At 35.8% G+C, this 18,718-nt stretch overlaps 1 protein-coding gene across 1 annotated transcript in view; it reads left to right on the forward strand.

Annotated features, from left to right (window-relative positions):
* Positions 1-18,718, forward strand: part of AK9 (adenylate kinase 9) — a 58,260-nt gene that overhangs the window by 27,308 nt on the left and 12,234 nt on the right. The window contains exons 15-23 of the mRNA XM_018078365.2: positions 5,840-6,046; positions 6,991-7,121; positions 8,355-8,567; positions 9,140-9,397; positions 12,383-12,501; positions 13,879-14,098; positions 15,301-15,363; positions 16,116-16,325; positions 17,116-17,334. Of these exons, the coding sequence (XP_017933854.1) occupies positions 5,840-6,046; positions 6,991-7,121; positions 8,355-8,567; positions 9,140-9,397; positions 12,383-12,501; positions 13,879-14,098; positions 15,301-15,363; positions 16,116-16,325; positions 17,116-17,334 (1,640 nt within the window). The remainder of the gene's footprint in view (positions 1-5,839; positions 6,047-6,990; positions 7,122-8,354; positions 8,568-9,139; positions 9,398-12,382; positions 12,502-13,878; positions 14,099-15,300; positions 15,364-16,115; positions 16,326-17,115; positions 17,335-18,718) is intronic.

The raw sequence follows: 18,718 nt of genomic DNA on the forward strand, positions 1-18,718 counted from the left end.
GCAGCTTTCTCTCAAAAAACCCTTTGAAGGCAACTCATCTTTAAGTCTGCTTCAGTTTTTAAAAATATACATTTTAGCTTTTATCTACTAGGATTTTTAGAATATTTTAAAGTGCAAAACAGAAATAAATCCAGTACAAACCATTTTATTTTAATAGCAAGTTGTTAAGTATACACATTTATATGCATTAGAAAGAACCAACTTAATCTCTAAACCAAACTTTTCTTTCCAAATACCATAAATTGGTACGCAGAATGTAAGTTTGTCTATTAAGTACATTGCACTGTAATATGCTTAAAATTATTTGGCAGTATATGTTTATAAATAAGTAATGAAAAATCTGTATAAACAAACTATGTGGTCTGTTTCAAAAAGACAACTGAAAATATGTTCATAATGAAATATGTATCAGTTCCAAGAAATGGAAGTGTAACTGTTATCCTACATTTTGCCTTTCTCTTTATTTTGATAGTTAAGCTCTAATGAAGAAGACATGCTAGCTTCGGTATCTCTGTCTCAGCTTTGGTGGGGTTTGAGAGGGGAGGAGAGAAGGATTTTTTTTTCATCTTTTTTTGTTGCTGAATATGGACTGAGGGCAGAAAATGTCATATCTAATACAGTCAGAACACTGGGGAAAAAAGACATTAAAGCCTCTCCTTCTCCAGCAATTCACTTAGAGAATGTGGGGGCAGAAAGCCTTTGAGGATTGTTTATCTCTATGGTAACTATGCTCAGTAAGAGCAAAGACACAGAGAAAAAGAGGATGAGAGATTGCCATATAGGCATTACCTATGAAAGCCCAAGATTTAAGGCTGGGAAGGATTGTTTCCTATCACCTCTATGATAAGAAAATGAAGTTAAGAACAGCACTGTTAGATGGACCACCAACTTCTCGGAAAGAAACTTGTTTATATTTTTATATTGTTTATTTTAAAACCATTACTGTCTTTTCAAGGGTTTTTCTTGACTATGTTTTTAATTTCTTTAAAAATATCTTCTCACCATAAATAATCTCTCCAAGCAGAATTATTATAATTTACACCTAATGACAAAGGTATAGTTGCCTTACAGAAAAATATTTTCTTTTTTTTCAGTACCTGAGACCCAGTTGGAAACAAACTAAATGCCAGGGAGGCAACATTTTTGTAATAATAAGGTTCAAATACCTGAATCAAACCTAAATAAAGTTTGGATTGTCTGATTTTTGGGTTATCCCTTTTCCCTAGGAATGTAAACCTTTTCTCTTTTGTTACTTCTCCTCTCTTTTGAGGGGAAAGTTTCTCCAATTCACTTAGGCCTGGGTAATTTAATTAAAAACTCTGTAAGTATGCAATAATTGCTGCTGGATATGTTTCCTCAAGCAAAAACCCTCCCAGATAGAGGTAATCTGATGGAATTATGTGCCTACAGTAGCAAAACAAAGCTGGATCTCATGCTGATCCATCATTTGCTAAATATTGTATCAGGAGAGGTATGCTTCTGAGATAAAGTTTCTAACAGGAAACATTCTATTGAGTGGATTTGTTACCATGCTCAACATTGTGTCTCAGATGATGCCAAATATTCATTTAAATCCATTATTCTGTCTCTATATTTCCAAAGTTTCATAAGCTACTCAGAATTGAGAGGTTTTTAGAAGGGCTGAACTATAGGAGATGATCTGTTGAAAGCTAGATCCAGACAGCCCTCATCCCTGTCTTCCATGTGTTATTGCTGTGAATAGGGCTGTGGTTCACAAGGCAGCACATGTGATTTCTACAGTGTGACTGTGCCAGGGATAACACGTGGAACAGGCAGTTAGCATAACCTAGTTATTAATGTATCCTTTGCTTATTTTCTTAAAATCTGTGTTCCTAGTGGAGTCATCATTACATATTGCATTAGAGCTGCCCAAATTTAAGCAGGTTTTACCTGGCTACATCTCTGTCTCGCTTGGAATACATCACTGCAGAATGCAACATAATTAATGGTACCATTTGCACAACAATTTTTTTTAAAGCACAAAAAAGGTATTTTCACTTTCCTCTTTAAAATCACAGCAAGAGAAAAATGTCACTGAAGAGTATAGTAACGATATATATAGAATGAAAGTATAGTTTAGTAAGATGCAAATGTTCATAAACATTTTCAAGAAAAAAATACTTTCTAATTCAAGGTCAGACTATTTGAAATTTGCAAGGTGTTTCTGCTTAATTACATGCCCTTTTGCACTTTTAGTTTATGTTTAGACTAATAATCATTCAAACAGGAGGAAGGTTAGCCACTGAGGCATCAGTCTGATAGCTGTGTTTTTCAAGCTTTAAAAAAAGGGGGAAAGGCATTAAGTATTCTTTGTTATTAAAGATTGCAAAAATACATAACAAAATGCTTATTTGTTAATAAAGTTTTGCAGTTCACCTTGGGGGCAACATGTCAGACACTGAGAGGGCAAACTGCTCCCAAAGGAACAGAGCTGGTGGTGCAATATATTAGCATGGCCATCTGGACAGTGCACTAGTCAGGAGCAGGGGAGCTCTGGCCCTTGGCTCTAGCAGCTCCCTGGGGATAGCAACAAGCTGAGACCAGGCTGGGATATCAGCCTGTGGGTTGGCCCAGCTTTTCAGAGCCCGTGGCTGGGCAGGGCTGTCAGGAGCTGCAGATTGGCCCAGCAGCAGCATTGCTGGGGTAGCAGCTGATGGCCCCGAGGGCTGACATGGAGTCCTGGGCAGGTTAGGGGAGCCCCAGGGGCCACATGGAGACAGCCAGGCCCAGGAGTGCCCTCAGGCCCGTGAGCCAGCATATGAATTGCTATAGAGCACCTGACTTATTTCAAATCTCAGTTTATCATATATATAGTACAGGTAATTTGAGAGAATAAAAGTTTCAGCCTCAAAAGTAGAAGAATAAAATTATTAAAAGCACTGAAGTATTTAGAAATTTAGTATTGAAGGACTAGACATTGAGATCGAGACCCATAAGAAGATGTAGACATTGCAGTACCCAAAACTGCCATACTAACTTCTAAGTGCCTGACTTCAAATATGGAATAAAGAGCTGTAGAAATAGGCACAACAAGTAGCAAACTAGCAAGGGGGGCCAACCTTAGTGAGCCATTAAGGGATGTCAAAAGGAGGCATGTATTTGAAATCCTACATCTTTTTAAATTTGGCCAATTACAAAAGAATGGAAATCCTTAACTTTACCTCTTTGTCAGTTAAAGCCCTGAAGGCAGGGCACTGGCTTGGTTTCTTCTAGAGGCAATAGTGGCACTGCTCTTTGATACAATACCTTCATGAATAGCTTAGCCGTCCAAGTCAGAAAAATGTTACATATCTTCCTTGTCCTGCAGGCACTCACACATCCCAGCTATTCCAGGTGATGCTTTAGTTGGTAGCATTTCAGACAAAAATTAGGCATCATATCTACTTTGACCATTATATTTAGTCGTTTCCTGCCAAATCTTGTTGGTACCTAATCACTGAAATCCAGCTACATTGTACTTAGCATTTTTTTATCTGCCTCTGTTATGGAAAACTAAATGTGTCATTTGTGCATTTCTTCAGCAATCCCTAAGGAGGAAATACTAGTTTGCTTAATGAAGAAAATTGTAACAGGGCAGTCTAACTCTTCATAAGAAAAATTGTTTGGATTTTTCAGGTTAGGATAAACTCAAAATGAATATTACAGTGCTGCAATTTGACATAGTGAGTGTTGGCCTGCTTAATGCCAGGGAGTAACCATAAAACATTGAGTTTTTAATACTTTGGAGGTTTGTATTGATGAGAAAGTAGTCAAAGCTTTTAACATACAAGGCATTGTGTAAGGCTTTCATTTGTAATAATACCTCTCCTTTGTATGTGTAGGAAGTTATATAAGGAAAACTTGTAGTAATGATCCTTTGATTTTTAAAAAATCATAAAAGCTCATTGGAATAGACTGCATATGTTGTTATTTGTGTCAAAATCTGTTCCTGCTCTTTCAAACTTAAGACAAAATACCAAGAGAATGGGAACATTATAGCAAAGTAGAAAATCACTCCATCTGCTCCTCAAGGTTTTTCTTGCATCTTCATTTCTGGAAAGGGACAAACACAACACACACTATGTCCCAGCAAACTTATAGTAATATCAGACTATTGAAGTCATTGTTCTCAACTGCTTTTCTGTCTGTTAGCTGAAGGCATTAATGTCAGACTTATTAAACAGAACACAAAAGAAAAAATGGTAAGAAAAAGAAGAAATTCAGAGTTGAAAATTATATGAGCGCAGGAAGTGGGAATAGCAGCAACATCACCACACTGTTGCCTACCACTGTAATCCAGAGGAAGACCACTCCACTAGTCTTCCTTGTGGAGGTGGTCAGGATACAGGGGGTAGGCCTTTGACCCTGCCAACATCTCTGGTGTAGATGGACCTTCATCCACATTATCTGTTGACTGGCCTTCCACATCTAAGTCTCTGGCTGTGGCACATACCAGAACCTGTCACTTGTAGCACTCTTTCTCAGAGTCTCTGATGCAACCTTTCCACCTCCTCTCATAGCTCTGCCATCAGGCTGAGCACATAATCCACCTGTTTGCACCTCACATAGCTGTTCTCATGTTACCAGTGCCAGGGCTCTGTCTGGGTTGCCACATCCGTGCTGGTGAGTGCAGAGGACATAGCTTTTTACCCGGTAGACATTGTAGCTAAGCTCTGAGAGGACGATGACCACCAGCTGAACTCACCTCTTGAGCTGGTGGGGGGACTGTGCCCCCCCTGCGTGCCCTGCCACACAAACTGCTGCACAAACAGCTGTGCCATGCCCCAGCTGATGCACCATCCTCTGTTTGCAGCGCTCCTGGTTGCTCGGTTCCCTAGGCTGCTTTTTGTGGGTGTGTCTTGCCTCATTTGTTAGTTATGGCTAGAGGCATCATAGAATATCTTCAGTTGGAAGGGACCTACAAGGTTCACTGAGTCCAACTCCTGTCCCTGCACAGAACAGTCCCACAGTTGTAATTGGTTTAAGAAATCTTGCACTGCATGGTTTAGTGTTTTAGCTCACTGCTTTGCCTTTATCAATTTAGGATTTCAGTCTTCAATACCTTCTTTCATATCCTTGATATTTACACTGGCCTTCTCTTTTAGTCCTTTCTTTTTCCTTTTTCCTCTAAATCTTCTATTTCCTCTGCAATATTTTGCTATGTTGATCTTTATACATCTATGTGCTGTTGTTTGCATAAATGAAGGTTTAATTCATTAACATCTGTATATTGAGATGCCATAGAGAAATAACACCTAGGAGTATTATATTTCTAGTCCTGTAAAGAGAACATGCTCCACTTGAAAAAGAACAAATACCTAACACACAACCTGAACACTCCACAACAGCTTCTGTAACGGAACCTGAACCAGGTCAGAACATGAGGTTGCTTCTTCAGTGTATGCTAGTTTTCCTACTCTTTATTTTTTCTATGCTTGCATGAGGCATGACTATATGGATAGCTTGTCAAAAGCTGTTATCATGAAATCATAATTTTTAAATTAATGTATTCTATATTATATTTCTTTGGAGAAAGAGTAATTATATTTATCTGAGAGACGATTTAAATAACCATATGGAAATATAGTTAAGCAATTTGACCTCATTTATTTTCCTGGAGATGGCTCAGTATATACAACATCAACATAGTTAAATTGGGAGTTTACAAAGTGTCTTTGTAAAATACTAATATAATAATTCATAATTACGTGAGAGAAGAAGCTTTAAAAAATATGCCACCATATTTGAGCAAAATAAAAATAATCCTAAAGCATAATGATAATTTTTAAATGTAAAACATTTTAGAGGAGCATTGCCTATTATATGATTTGATTTTCAGAAATCACGCTACCCAAGTTTGCAGAGGATGCTTTTCCAGATACACAAGAGATGGATACAATTAAAAAGAAGATTGAACTTTTCATGCATGATTGGCAAACAGTGGAATCAGAAATCAAGAAGTCATCTCTAGTTCAGGTTGTTGTTCTAGAGATCGCTGAGCAAACTCCAGAAAGTCTGCTCAATCAAACAGTGCTGGTTATGGAACGTAAGTAATACTGTTTTTGTGACTGGCACTTAAACTGTCAAGGGGGATTTTGGAGAGCTTATGTGATGAATAAATTGGGGGTTAGGTTATACTCAGTTTGATATTACTAACGTGAAATGGCTCATGGTGTGTTCTGAGGGTCAGCTGAAAAGCACAATAGCACCCTTTAAGACATAGGAAGAGTGAGGAATATGTATATTTGAAATATATATAGAGAGGTAGGCTATGCAAATATGTACATAATAGCTCCCTAAACATTCTGACAGCACATTTCCCCAGTTACTTGCTCTATTCTGTTCATGTCAGGATACTGGTTTGAGAAATGGAGAGATATTGAAGGTTCACTAATGTACAGTATTTACTGGGTTAATGTATACTAATCTAACCTACCCACCTGCACAGACTGTATTTCAAGACTGAATTTTACACAGAATTTTTTTTTTTTTGCAAAGTACATTCCTTTACTCATGTGCTCAAATCTCTTAGAATTTTGAGCACTGGATAAATAATATTAATATTACATTTTTCCTATCATTACTACAATGGAAGTGTTTTATTAACCATAACATCTATTGTGCTGGCTTTATAATCAATTAAAATTTAAGTGATGATTTTTCCCACCAAATAACCACCAAAAAAACAAAACAAAAAACTTGTTGAAAACAGTAATGTCCCTTTCTGCATGTGCTTGTATACTTTTGTAATACAAGTTCCCATTGAAAATACAAATTTACTTCAACCAAAAACAACCAGTAGAATTTCCATTTTTGGACGAGGCAATTCCTACATCTGGGAAGAACATTTTGTTCTATGAGTAGAAGAAATGCAATATACAGTTGGCTTTATTTTCTTTCACATATGCACTTACTTTTATGGACAGAGAATCTGTTCTGGCACAAACAAATGAAAAATATTGAAACAGGAAAAAACCCTAACCTTTTCAGAACCTTTTAAGTATCATGGTTGGGAATTATCTGCTGAAGACTTAGCAGAGGAAGCAGAAGATCTGGCTGCTGAACAGGAAAATGAGGTAGATGAAGACGAAGCTGAAGAAGAGGAAGAGGAAAATGAAGAAGTAAGCATGCCAGCTTTATTTGTTTGTGCTTTTATTGTAACTTGTTTATTTTCAGTTTGAACATAACCCCAGAGAAGTTATATTTTGCACCTGATTTTGTATCATAGAATCATAGAATCAGCTGGGTTGGAAGGGACCTCCGAGATCATCAAGTCCAACCCTTGATCCACTTACCACTGTGGTTGCTAGACCATGGCACTAAGCGCCACATCCAGTCTCTTTTTAAAAATCTCCGGGGACAGAGAATCCACTGCTTCCCTGGGCAGCCCATTCCAGTGTCTGATCACCCTCTCTGTAAAGAAATTCTTTCTAATATCTAACCTAAACCTCCCCTGGCACAACTTGAGACCATGCCCTCTGTATGATCCAGTTTAAGCCTTCTTACAGAATAAATACTAGCATATGCTTCAAGAACACTTTCATTATATTTCTATGTTTTGGCTGATAGTAGTTTTACTGCAGCAAGAAGCTTAAATATCCCCCATGCTAATAGAGAGAATGAATGTACCTAGTTTTGCCAGATGGCAAAGAGGAGCTTTATTAAAGAAAGAAATATGAACTTTGATTTCTGTCAACTAACAATGATCTGTGAGCCATCATGTAAACATCAGAAGATGCAGAGTCCTAATATGCAATCCCCTGTTTCATCTCAGCTATTGATAATTTTCAAACACCCACTTTAATGACATTAGAGAGGTCTAGCTTTGCCTTTCTTTTATTTTCATCCTATATTGGAAGATTCCCATCCTCAAATTTAACAGTACAGGATATCCATATACTGTAGTAACGCAGTATTGAATAGATTTTTTAGAAATTAATTTTATTGGATAAATAATCTGACTTCATAACACCAGCTCTCATTGTCTTTTCTGAAGAAGTCTACATTTAGAAGCAAGAGAAAATCAGTTTCAAGAACATGGTAGGAAAAGGTTTTATTATAGATACTTCTACCCTAGTTTTGGTCTTCCACAGCTAACTACGATATTATAATTTCAAATTTAAAATGGTTACTCTGTTCTGAATAATTCTCTTGGACAGTTTGTTTTCTGACTCAGAATCTAAAAAGTGTGTATTTTCATAGATTTATTTTTGGCTTACAAACTACTTTGAGAATACAGTACTCATTCAGTCCTCTGTTAATGTGTTTGGCGTTACTTTATCTGATCTACTCGGTATACTTAATCTCTGTAAATACTGAATTCTAAGAGTTTTTGAAAATTTTCATATTTTCAGGATGAAGAAACAATTAAGCAAAAGAAAAGGCACATGGGAGATACAAAACACTTTTGTCCAGTCAGTCTGAAAGAGCACTATGTCCTCCACCCTGGACTCCAGGAACATGCAGCTAAATACAAAGAAAATATTTATTACTTTTCAACTTCTGAGTACAGAGATAAATTTTTGAAGAACCCTGAAGAATATGTGGCTCACAATAAACCGATACAAGTGAGAATCTTAATAATTATTTAAAGTAGATAATAGCAGATTAAAATCACTATTTTTCATTCCCATTTAGAATTGTTTATTATCGCTGATTTTTTTTTCTAGGTAACAATATATTAAGCAAGTCCTTGAAGAAAATAAAACATATGTTTTCCCTAGTGACTTTTTAGTGTACATTTAAATTAACACATTGAATTAATTATGCAAATATAGCAGAAAAGAGGAAGATTATAAAGACTTACAATAATCTTAAAATTGATTAACAGATCACACATACTGGGGGGCTTTTTATTATATTTTCTTTTTTTTTGTAAGTAGAAGAATGGTAAAAGAAGGGAAGATTTACCAGAATTCTCTAATGAAGTTTCTGACATCTACTGTTGTAGTATATTTGTTCAGTGTTTCCAGAAAGCAGGTAGTCTGGTTGGAACAGCAATAGAAAGTCTGGAAAAATTAAAATGTATAATTACGGACTGGTTTTGGAATTTTTATTATGATACTTTAGAAGTTAAAAACAGTAGGAGATGCACTGTACACTCCAAAATGTTACAGAATATTCAATTTTTTTCCTACAGGCTCCTCCTTTACGGGTGTGTTTACTTGGGACTCATGGAGCAGGTAAAACTACTTGTGCACGACAGATAGCAGACAAATTGGGCATTTTTCATATTCAGTTTGAAGAATATCTACAGGAATTGATCTTACCCAAAACTAGAAGGAAAGTTGGGCCCCAGTTTGATGAAGAAGATGACAATAAAATACCAGTTCTATCAGAGGAACTAGAAGACTTCTCTCAGATGATTACTAAAACTGAGACAGAAAAAAGCAAACAGGTAACAATAATATTTTTTATGTCCATACACAAAATAACCATTTTCAGGCCAGAATAGGAATTTCCTATAAAATTATAAACCCCATCTCTTAGACGGTGTAATTTTCCTGAAGAACAAACATTTACATAAATGTTTATCAGAGGAGAATGATAGCTTTTACTAGGCAGTGATATATCCTGGGGAAAAAACCCTTAAGCTTTTCATGCAAATGAATTCTTCTTTAGACAGCAATGGATATATGTGATCAAGTTCCAACACACGTACACAGCATATAAATCTTTCCAGAAATGGGTAGCATAAAGAAACTGAAAACTACTTCCTAGACAACAGAAATAAGTATTTATCCAACTCTCAAAGCTTCAGGAAGAAACAAGTTTCTGCATCACATTTTAAGAGCCTTTCTTTTTGGTACGTGCTCCTGATACCTGCCATGTTCCGTCACATTACTAGCTAGTCATCAAAGATCTTCAAACATTTCCTGCTATAGGATTTAAGGAAGCATGCAGGAGAGGAAGCAGGCTACAGAAACAACATTCAGGCACAGTATTAGGAAGATGAGCACTCCATGGAAGTGTAAACTGAAGGGTAGCAAGAAAAATTTCTGCAGAACAACAGTAGTAAAAGGAAGATCTAGAAAATATAAGTCTGCCACCTGGGCAGGTGACCTTTCAATACTGAAAAGGCTGAGATGCCCAATGCCTTTTTTACTGTGGCCTTCTAGGTCTCTGTGTCTAATAGGAAAGCATGGGTAAAAAGTGGTACTACTCACAGCAGAATAGGATAAAATTTGGGATTATTTATGTAAACTGCACATATACAAGTCCATGGAGTGCATTCACAGGTGCTGAGGAAGCTGCCAAAGGTGCATCCAAGGCCACTCTGTATTGTCTTGAAAAGCAGAGCAGGTCTCTGTTAACTGGGAGGTAGTTCTGATGAAATAATGCAAGAGCAGGTAATATTAGAAGGAAATGCTTCAATACGGAGTACAGATCAAAATCACAGATGTCAGAACAAAAAATCAGGTTTTCATCAGTTGAAATTTGGCAAATCACATTACAACTTGGTCATCATAGCCAAAATATGGCAGGTGTACCTGGCACTAATGGTTATGGCTGACTCTCACTCAGCTTTATTTTTTTGGCGTCAATATGTCTGACACCAAGGCACTATTGTTAGTATTTTTTGCTTTATATCTGCAGGTAAACAATTTGCTACCTTTTTTTTCTCATATTTCTTGTAAAGTACTTTATCTGATGGCATGACCTAAGCACGGGATACAGTTTCAGTTTGGTTTAGAAATACATTCATTGGTCCAGGCACAAAACTCCAGAGGATAATTTCCAAGATTGTGGACTCCTCAAGCATTTCTCTGAGTATGAGTACCACTGGACCATCTGACTATCCTGTTTTTTCACCGAACCACCACCTCTCCAAAATTTCATTTAATTCCATTTATATAATTCACTTTGGCACAAGACACTAGAAGTGTATCTATCAAAGCTTAAGGTAAAGGTCAGCTATAACATTCAAAGCAAGACCACTAAAGGCAAAGAAAACATGCCATGCAGTCTGGGAAGTTTATCAAAAAGATACTATTCTGGTTGTTTTAATATATATCAGCCAAAGCCTTCACAACATTGACAGGTCTGGGGGCCAACCTTGTCCTTCAAATCCCTGCTAAGTGGGGTGTTCTCTTCTGTACCTGGAATATACGTCTTGTGTTTCTTTTCTTTTATCAGATGCAAATGCCATTCCAACAGCTCATTGGCAGTGGTGATGTCAGTGATACATTTTTATATGTGTTTTACTGTTTTCTCCCACTTCACACATTTCTTTCAAGATGTCTCCGTATTACAGATCTGGCTACCACTTTTGTCTTAGGTATCTTCTGTCATACAAACATCTTTTAATATATATGCTGTCTCAGGCACTAGAGAAACTATTATTCACACACACACTACATTAAACCTGTGACTTCCAACATATTCTCAAGTTCTTTTGGCTACATTATCAAAATAGATGTCAGCATCTTATTCAGACATGGCCTATCAGCAAGCAGCTCCCTACCATCATTTTGGAGGTTCCTGAATCACTTTGGATCAGTATTTTCTTCTGTGAATATTACCATGAAAAAAGTAACACAGCAGGTCAGAAAGAGTGATATTTTCTGACTTTAATATTGCATTTTATTCAGTCTTCTTGTAAAAATGTGTGTTTTAATATCATGACTTATGTAAACTCATCCAGAGGCACCCATCTGTACCCTCTTTTCATTCTTTTTTACAACAGTCTGTGTCAGGAAGCTTCTATGAGAATTGCATACTCAGCCAAATCAATCTTACAGTGTTACATATTCTGGAAAAAAAAAACACAACAGTTTTTCATCAGAATTCAATAGCTAGATTTGGTATTTGCATGCTCTGCACTTGATTAGTCATTAATATTACTACTATTCTGTAGAACAATACTATCTGTCTGGTGTCTGTTCCTGTGCCTGTACCCAATGACCTTATATATCCTTCTTTAACTTGTTTTTTTGGATTGCATTAAAAGAGTTGTTTTTAAAAGGTGAAAAAACATTCTGATGTAGTGCAGATAGTCTTCCAGCATGAAAACACGTATAACTAAGTGGAAAACTTCTTGTAGGCAACTAGGAGAGACTATGCTCATTTCAGTTTCTGTTCCTCTGAATTGAGCATAAGTAGAATTAAATACTTAACTGTTGTGCTTGCTTTTAGGTTTTATGAAAACTAATGCAGCAGCAATTGCCCTAATTCTACAGCCTTACCTAAAATGTATAATGTAGTATGGTGAAATGTGGCAAATTGAGTTTGTTTCTCCCGGTTTAAGTCAAATGAAGACAGTACCTTACTTAGCCAAAAACCAATAAATGAGTCAAGGAGATATTTCTTTCTTTCTGGTTTTTGTTTGTTTGTTCTCTTGGGGTATGTTTTTCATTTTCCAGTTGATTTTCTTTACATAAAGGAAGAGGTGTTAACTGATGAGGAAGAGGCAATCAAAGCAAATCTAATGGATAGTAAGGAACTGCCTCCAGAAGTCCTTGATAACATTGTTTTTGACTGGTGGAAGAAAGAGCCATTCCGGTAACTGTAATTAGATTCTCTCTTTCTTTAATTAATCTTGGGAAGTGTATCATCCATTTGGTCCACAATTGTAAATAACTATGCCAGAGATTATTTCAGTGCTCTTGTACTTTTTATGAGTTATGGCCTACCTCTCAGTCTTGGTTTTGTTGTACTATTTTGAATGATATTTTGACAGTAATATCATGTCTCATATGTTGTACACAGTTCTGGACAAAAGTACTTAGCACACTTGAATTGGATTAAATCTCCTAAATAGCTGGGTAGTTTTCATGGGCTTACAGGATAGATACGTAAACAAATCTTTTATATTTTTATGTAATTTTTATCCTGTCAGACTACAGATAGGGGACATTCTCCAAATGGTATAAAAACAAGGACACTAGTTTTAGGAAAAAAAGAATGCCCCAAGACTAAAAATTACCCAGCATTACACATGATGTTGTGATGTTATATTGTATTATATCACATTACAATACATAACATTAGACTATACTGTACTATACTACACTATGTTACACACTCCTTTCACACAGCATCTAGGGCTATCTATTCTTCCCTCCACTCCTTGTAGCTTCTTTGTTTTTTTGCAATTTTACAATGTATCCTATTAAGGTCTAAAGTAATAAAAATAAATATTCACTTCTTATCAACACACATTCAGCCTTACATAACTACTGATCTAATCTGAAATTGTGAGAGGTCCAACAAGCCATAGAGCCTTCCAGGCATCCGTCTTGTTTTTAATATCTGCAGGAAGACAGATCTAAGTCACACTGAGTAGCAAATTTCTCATCCTATACTAGAGGACAAACTGTCAGGCATTTCTGAAACATAAATTTTCAGGCACAAGCTTTCTTTGGCATATTTATATATATATTTGGCAAATAATATTTGGGTAACAATAATTTTTTTTTGAGAGCAGTACCTAAGAAATATTGGTTTTAAGGTTACACAAGCAAGTCTGAAGACACAATTTATTTTGTTTTTTTTACGTTCTTTTAAAATAATTAAGCTTTGCACATTAAAACCTTGGAAGAAATTAATTTTTAAGTACGTAATTAAAATACATACTGAAATATCAGTTTTACATTGTAAAAAGACAGTAGCTGAAAGTATTTTTTTAATTTTACTCTTAACATATGCATTTAATATGGGAGGCTTTGGGGGTTTTTTCCAAATAATTACATGTTCATTGTCATCATCATCATCATCATGGCTGGGCTTCGCGAACGAAGATTTGGGAAGGGCTCTACCCACATTTGCTACGAGTGCACTGGTGGCTAAAGAGGCCAGTGCGAGATAGTTCATTGATAGTTCATTGTGTTGCACTTTAAACTACACTGTGTAATGATAAATATCTCATTTTCCAATTAGGTCCACAGGCTTTATACTGGATGGTTTCCCTCGTACTGCAGATGAAGCCCAATATTTGTCAGAACGAGGACTCTGTCCTGATGTTGCAGTTTATATTCAAGTAGAAGACAGTGACATTCTTGAACGTCTTTTTCCTCCACGTCTGAAAAAATGGAAAGACAAACGGCTTAAAAAAAAGGAATATAAAAAGAAGCTGAAGGACCTGAAAACAAAAATGAGAGTAAGTTTTCAGTCCTACATTTTTTTTTTGTTGTTTCAACAGCATAAATACAGATTCTAAAACTCCCAAAGCTGTGAAGAGCACACAGAGTAATAGATATGGGAGCCAGGAGACACAGTCCAATACATTCATAGCATTCCCAGACTTACCATAGGAATGAAAAATAATTTAGAGCTCCTTTCCTCTTCTGTGCAACTGATTTATGAAGCAGTTTAGCCACCTTGCACCCAAGAGAAGTAGCTGTGCTGCCAAACAAATGGCAGTCTGACAGAATGCCAGACATCTGGAAAGTGCTGGACAAGAGGCAACTAGATGGAGGGAGTGAATGTGGCCATAAAAAATAAAATAAACAGCTCATGCACTGTAATATTGTTGCATCCCAGATTCCCTGAGCATGTGCTGTTGAGTTGATCAGCATCTCCCATAGGCTGACTTCACAGGTACTGTATGGTGTGTGCATGTGTGTCTGTGTTTCCATCTATGATACTCTGCACAGAAATGTAATAGCTCTAAGCCACATTCTAGTGCTGTTGTGGCTGCACAGTCTCCTGTTCAAACAACGCCATGTCTACTGTCGATAAAGTTACAAATTATTTGAAGTAACCTGAAGCCTCTATGCAGACATTTACAATTGGTACATGTAATATATTCAAGATTATTAACTTTCTATAAAAGTGAGATAAAGTACTTCATATGTACTATCAGAAAAAGTCTGAATATAAGTTACTAAAGAGCAGCTGAAACATAGGAAGTTAGGACAATGGAATTTGGGACAAGACTCATACAATACCATTAACATCACTAAACTGTCAAAGGGAACAGCACACATTTAATACTGCCTTCAGTCACTCCTTTGCCAAATGACAGAAAACACCTATAAGTTCAGGAACTCTGTAGTTAACCAATAAAAATATCACTATATTTTCAGTGTGATAAGAACACAGTATTTTTTCCACCTCTAATGTCAATCTCAAAAGTTGCCAAATTAGTTTTACTAAAATTAAATTACATGTTTGCTTAGTAGAGAGGTATATCTGGTCTGCAAAATTTCAAACTGTAGGTAGTATTTTTTAACATTAGAATCAACTGGAAATAGAATTTCAAGGTGGAAAGAACAATGTTAAATACAGGCCACGTTACCAATTCTCAGAGATCTTCTATTAGCAAATATCAGTCTTCTTACATCTTTTTTTCACTAACAGAATGAGAAGATTGCTAAAAGAAGGGAAGAACTTTTAGCAGAACGAAAACAAAAGAAACAGGAGGTAAGAAAACAAGCTAATAAGAAAGATTTTAGATAGAAGTGTTTGCATTCATACCTTAGAAATTTTTAGTCAAAGACTTCAGGACAATGTAGAATAGTAAAAATGGGATAGACTGTGAAGAAGCTTCTACTTTCAAAAATAATTTGATGTGATGTTTGAATTTGTTGTAAAAATTATTGATTTGTGAAGACTAAAAACAATTTTAAAAGAATTCTCAATATGTGCTCCAAGTCAGCAAAATACTTATGAATGTGTTTAATGAATCTAATTGGTGACCATAAGAGTAGCCCCATTAATTGGATTAGGCATGTACCTTAAGTACCCTGTCAAATCCAGGGTCAATCCAGAATAGGATTGTACCGGAATTTCTGCCCGAAGTCAATTACATAGTATATTTATAAATGTATTAATGTACTACTTGACTGCTCAAGAAATTCTGTCAGCTACACTTTCAGTAAACATGCCTGTTTAAAACAAAGTCCTGTCAAACTACAATGCCACGTATGAAAAAAATACACCTCTTACCAAAACTGCGGTTTTGACATTGCTTCACTGTATGCACGATGCAATACCCCTGTATTTTCTTCTGAAATAAGATTCTAGGATCTACTAGATTTTTGCTTACAATAAAGAATACCCCAAAATTAGGGGTTTTTTAATTAATGATTTTTCTAATTAAAAAGGAGACAAGAATGCCGTATGTTCCTTCATCTGTATGAGACATGAAACAACAAAATATTTTGCCTTTATAGGCTGTAGCAAATGAGGAGAATTTTGAAGCCACTGAGGAGGAGGATGAGAATGAAATTGAAGAAATTGAAGCTATACTTAAAGAAGAGTTTTTAGAAGAAGAAGAAGAAGAGGAAGAAGAAGAAGAAGCAGAAGAAGATGCTGTTGAACGCATACAAAATGAAATTGCAGAAAAGTTTGATTCAGAAGTAGAGAGATTACAAAGTGTACAGGTACTGATACCACTGCTTATTTTTTTCAATTATATGATCACATAATGCAAGAATTTTCAAGTTTATTTTTCACATTTAAAAGTTATAGTGCTTAAACAACTGTGCGGCTGTACTCATGATCTAAATATGTGAGCAAGATGAAGGCTGTACTGAGAAGGCATAGACTTTATAGAGTATGTAATTTATATGACTAATATCGTAGGGGGAGAAAAGGAAACGTTTGGTTAGGCCTACCCAGTCTTGGTGTCCTTATTTCCTTTTTGATAGGTCAGTTGATACAGGCAACCAAACTAGAGAGTTATAAATATATGAACAGTATTTCAAAATAATTTTTGAGACAGAAGTCTTACTGGACAGCTCTATTTTTTAATACAGTTCCTAGTAACATAATTTTCTTGGAATCAGTTACTTGTGTTAGATGTCTGCAATGATAATGCCACATCTAAAGCAGTGAGCAGATGGGTGACATTTGTTTACTATGTACAAAGTGTCTTACTTCAGGAAGAAACTAAATCATGATTCAGATTCTATCCACTGATCAGAGAGAAAGTTTACAAAAGCAGATAATATTATAATATTGTAATTGTATGATACTTAATATATACTGGGTACTGGGTAGTTTAAACTTCAGTGGGCAGGAAGACCAATTCTCCTCTCCAATCAAATTTTGCTGATTATGGTGACATGCTCAAGAAATCTTTGATAGTTGACAGAAAATCTTGCTGTCAGTCTTTATTATAAATCTGATTGTGTTTACGATTCTAATATTTCATTATGTTTTCATAACCAGGAAGAACTTGAAAAATTACTAATACCACCAATTGAGATCAATGGAGGACGGAAGCCTCATGTTGTGCGCTACCAAGTGTATAGCAAGCTGAAATCTCTAACAGAAAACCGGGAAAGCATTTTTGAGAAATGTTACCCCATCAGTTTACCACTTGCAGAGAAGATGCTATTTCTCTCATATAAATTTCCAAGTTCTTTTGGTCAGTGGGATCCAATCAAGGTAATGTTCTTAAATGGCTGAAGAATATTTTCAAGAGGTAACACTTTTTAAAAATGTATTCTACATTAAAAAGATGTTATGAGACTAGCAATTAATACCAGAACAACTGAATGAAAACTACATTACTGAATCAAAATGACACCACTGAATAAAGAAAAAATACAGCAAGCATTTATAATAAAAGGTGTTAGTCTTTTCAGTGTTGCATCTAATTTAAGGCTGAGAAGCATTTAGTGAAATTTTTTACACTATCATTGGTGACACAATTAAAGGTGGCATTGAATCAGAAAGAAATGCCTATCTCTTAATGATACACAAAACATAGGACAACAGAGAAGATCCTAAAGCCTTCCAAAGTGGTGAAAACAAACTGAAAGGCTTTGGAGTATAAATTCATAAGAAGCCACACACACAAGTGGTCACCAACCCTGGCAGTGGTGAAAAAGTAAACGAAAAAATGTTAGATGTATGTAATTCATCAGCAATAATTCTTTCTTGTGAAAATTTACAAATTTTGAAAAGCAACAAATGTATTCCCATAGTATTTTACTAGACATGTGGAAAGTTGAGGTCAGAAAGTACTCATATCTATCCCTAAAAGTGGGCTGATACAGTTTTATAGGCAGGAAGTGAAATGTCAGCAGGTAATTTTTGTAGTTTAATGGAAGAAATAAAAGCAGGTTGGACTGTGAATAAATCAAAAATAGAAAGGAAGATTCATTAAAGAAAAAGTCCAGTGAACACCATATAGAAAGCAGAAAAGCCCTGAGAGAAACACACTTTGGCCTTCATTTTACTATGCCAATTAATCAAGCAACTTTTATTCCCTTTTGTATAGTCATCATGTTGGGTCTTCACCTCTTCCAGATCGTGTTTGTCTTTCTTTAACAGTAGGATCAAAATCTTCATTCTTTTTCATGGCTGCATCAAATTGGCATCCAATAATCTAGGGACATATTAATAGAAGCAGGCATTTCTACTCTTCTGTCATTTCCAACTACTGAACCAGTTTATGTGTTTAATTCTAATTAGTCCCTACACTCTAGTCCTTGCACTTTGTTCTATCAGATTTCACTACATTTTTGTCATTCTGTTTCTCCAGTTCATTCATTTCTTCTATGCAGTGTTTTTATTTGCCAATAAAAAGTGCAATTCAGTAAGAAAAAAGTCATAGGAAGCTATTAGATAAAATCAGAGGTGTGTGCTGACAGTGAAAATGTATGAGCCGGTAATAATGACAGGGAAATAGGATCATTTTGCAGGTACTTTAGGATATAATAGAAATTATGAAACTGATTACAAACTGGAAGTTTTGGAGTAGAAAGGCAGATAAGAATATATGCCAATTACTTTTAGATTAAATCTGGGGGGGAGGAAAGTAGTA

This window comes from Manacus vitellinus, unplaced genomic scaffold, assembly GCF_001715985.3.
Source record: "Manacus vitellinus isolate BGI_N305 unplaced genomic scaffold, ASM171598v3 scaffold_4_pilon, whole genome shotgun sequence".
In the NCBI taxonomy this organism is placed as follows: domain Eukaryota; kingdom Metazoa; phylum Chordata; class Aves; order Passeriformes; family Pipridae; genus Manacus; species Manacus vitellinus.